The following is a 3539-nucleotide window of genomic DNA, read 5'->3' as shown; positions in this document are numbered from 1 at the left end:
CAGCCAACTTTTCCAGGGACCTGGGGGGGGGGTGTTGGTAGACAGTCGTGGGGGTGGCTGGTGTCGGTAGTCCACACTGTAATGTGCAGGGACACTGTGATATAAAGGGAACTGCACTGTAAAGGGGCACTGCAATGATTACAGTGCCCCTTTACAGTGCAGTCCCCTTTATATTACAGTGTCCCAGTCCTATTGTGGCCATACAATGCTAGTACTCTGTCTCCTATTGTGCCCACACTGCCCAGTGACACTGACCTGCTTTCTTTCTGGAGGTGCAGTACAGCGTGGCTCTCTGTCTGGTGGTGTCGTGCAGCGTGGCTCTCTCTCTGGTGGTGTAGTACAGCGTGGCTCTCTCTCTGGTGGTGCGGTACAGCGTGGCTTTTTCTCTGGTGGTGCGGTACAGCGTAGCTCTCTCTGGTGGTGCTGGGGCTATTAGTTCCCCCAGCATGGTCCTCTCTCTCGTTTTCCATGTCTCCTGTAGTAGCTGCTACAAGCACTCCTCAGCTTGTTTCCAGGTTTTCTGTTTTACCCCAACAGAGTGCATGCTGGGGACTTTAGTCTGCTCCCTGCTTAAAAAAATTTGGCCACCTATCTCTGGGACTACATTTCCCATGATCCCCCTCTAGTTGCTTCTGATTGGCCCTCCGCTGCGGCCAATGGGGAGGGAAGAAGAACAGACAGGAAAGCCATCTCTTCCCTGTGCTGCTGACATGAGAAGGGGAGGGGGGGCGAGCGGGGGAAACATCATGACAGCAGCCTGTAGCTCTCCCCATCGTGCAGACGCCCATGGCTGGAGGAGGAGAGCAGAACTGTCAGCGCGGCTCTGAGGCTGAGCTGTGTGTGAGAGAGACACACAGCTCAGCCCATGCAGCCGCCAGAGATGACACAGGCACGGCCGCATAGCAGTAGGCGAGTGTTACCCATATTCGGGCCGCGGTTGCCGCTTACCTCCCGCTGTGCGGCCTGATCATCAACAGGCCACGGAGCGGGCGGCCCCAGCCCACCAGGCACATGCCCGGTCTGCCCTATGTCCAGTCCAGACCTGCCTGCTGATTGGCGAGGAGAGAGAGAGGACAGAGCTCTGCCTATGTAAACAAAGCAGATCTCAGGCCCCTCAGCAGGAATGTGCTGGATTTTGTTTCCTTGCAAAGCAGATAATAAAATCTAGCACATCCCTTAGTGAAAGCACCACAATGTGTACACAAAAACACTGGTTAGGAACACATTTAACCCTTTGATCGCTCTAAATGCTTAACCCCTTCCCAGCCAGTGTCATTAGTACAGTGACAGTGCATATTTTTAGGACTGATCACGGTATTGGTGTCACTGGTTCCCAAAAAAGTGTCAAAAGTGTCAGTTGAGTGTCCAATTTGTCCGCCGCAATTGAGTGTCGCAATTTGTCTGCCGCAATATTCCCGATATGAATCACTGAGCGCCGCCATTACTAGTAAAGAATAAAAAATAAATAAAACTTCAATAAATATATCTCATAGTTTGTAGATGCTATAACTTTTGTGCAAACCAATCAATATAAGCTAATTGGGGTTTTTTTTATTACCAAAAACATGTAGCAGAATACATATTGACCTAAATTGATGAGGAAGTTAGATTTTTTACATTTTTTTATCGGATGTGTTTTATAGCAGAATGTAAAAAATATAGTTTTTTTCCCCTCTGGGTGATCTATGTACATTTGTACATTACAAGGATTTTAACAAACTTTGTTGCAGATTCCTACCTTTTGTTATTCTGAAGAAATCACTGTTTGTTTCTCTGTGCCCAGTGGGTCTAATATAAGTGGTTTCATAATTATCAATCAACTGTGGCAGCTGCAGGGCACTATTGAGGAAATCTGGGCCTGCATCCCTTTTGTTCCAGGGGATGCCGCAAATCTGAATTGTATCTTACTGTAGACTTCTGGGAAAATCGGTGAGTCAACCACACAAGCAGAAAATGATGTTTCTGGGGGGCGTTCTGTACACATTCTGTGTACAGAACACCTCCAGGTAGCCATATTGCATTTTAAAGAAAATTACAGAGCTGCAGATTGAAAAGGAAAGGTCGTTTTTAATAACATTCAATTACAATATGAATTGTGTCACAATTGTACACGCTATATTGTTTTTTCTTTATTTGCCATTTTTTCCCCCAAAAAAAGTGGAGTTACCCTTTAAGGTTTTTCAGTTCTCCACATGGACTTAGCCATCTTCACAAGAGCATTTTTAACCTCACTGTTTCTTAAACTATATATAAAAGGATTTAACAATGGTGCCACCACAGTGTACATGACAGCCACTATTTGATCCTGATGCGTGGCATAACTCGATTTGGGTTTTAGGTACACGAACATGATTGATCCGTAAAATACCGTTACCACTATTAAGTGGGAAGTACAAGTAGAAAATGCTTTCTTCATCCCTGTGGTTGAGTGGATTGTCAAAATTGATGATAAGATCTTTATGTAAGATAAAAGGATTAAAATAAATGAACAAAGTATAACAAGACCGCTTGTTAAAAATATGACAATTTCATTGGTCCAGGTGTCAATACAGGAGAGTTTCAATAGTGGCGGGATGTCACAAAATACCTGGTGTATCTTATTGTCACAGAAAGGCAACTGGAAGGTCAGGACTGTGTGTATGAAAATGTTGGCACTGCCAATAATCCAAGAGCCAGCAATAAGCTGAAGGCACGTCTTTTTGTTCATGATGGTGGTATACAGCAGTGGGTGGCATATGGCATTATATCGATCATACGCCATGGCTGCCAGTACATAGCACTCTGTACCGCCACACACTCCGAAACTGTACAACTGTAGGATGCACCCGCAAAATGAGATGGTTTTATTACCTGACAGCAAGTTGGACAACATCTTGGGTACAGTGGATGAAATGTAACATATATCTAGGAAGGAGAAGTTGGCAAGAAAGAAGTACATAGGAGTCTGGAGTTTGGGACTAAATCTATAGGCAATAATAAGGGATAGGTTTCCAAGCACTGTAATGATATAAATGCACAGAAGTACAATGAAAAATAAATTGTGAAGTTCTGGATTTTCGGAAATGCCAGCAAGAATAAATTCTGATACCATAGTCTGATTTTTCTTTGCCATTGTAGCAGCTGTTTCTGCATAAATGAGATAATACACAATATAGTCTGTATACATAAAAGGATTTAACAATGGTGCCACCACAGTGTACATGACAGACATTATTTGATCCTGATGCGTGGCATAACTCGATTTGGGTTTTAGGTGCCTTGCAAAAGTATTCACCGCCCCCCCCCCCCCCCCTTGGCTTTTTACCTATTTTGTTACATTACAGCCTTTAGTTTAATGTTTTTTTTTTAATCTGAATTATATGTAAAGGATTAGAACACAATAGTCTAAGTTGGTGAAGTAAAATTAGAAAAATATATACATAAAACTATTTTTCAGAAATAAAAAACTGATAATTGGCATGTGTGTATGTATTCACCCCCTTTGTTAGGAAGCCCATAAAAAGCTCTGGTGCAACCAATTACCTTCAGAAGTTATATAA

General features: G+C 43.4%; 1 protein-coding gene across 1 annotated transcript; it reads right to left on the bottom strand.

The window, feature by feature from the left end:
* Positions 1-2170: 2170 nt before the first annotated feature.
* On the bottom strand, positions 2171-3121 carry LOC141109888 (olfactory receptor 8H3-like). Its single transcript, XM_073601145.1, has one exon. It carries the CDS (start codon positions 3110-3112, stop codon positions 2171-2173), a length of 942 nt encoding a protein of 313 aa, XP_073457246.1. The 5' UTR covers positions 3113-3121.
* Positions 3122-3539: the final 418 nt, after the last annotated feature.

Source organism: Aquarana catesbeiana, linkage group LG10 (genome assembly GCF_042186555.1).
Source record: "Aquarana catesbeiana isolate 2022-GZ linkage group LG10, ASM4218655v1, whole genome shotgun sequence".
Taxonomy (NCBI): Eukaryota; Metazoa; Chordata; class Amphibia; order Anura; family Ranidae; genus Aquarana; species Aquarana catesbeiana.
The sequence above is the reverse complement of the archived record's forward strand: the minus strand, read 5'-3'. Positions and strand labels throughout refer to the sequence as shown.

Coding starts and splice junctions, on each gene's coding strand:
- LOC141109888 (XM_073601145.1), bottom strand. CDS start 3,112: ATGGCAAAGAAAAATCAGACTATGGTATCAGAATTTATTCTTGCTGGC.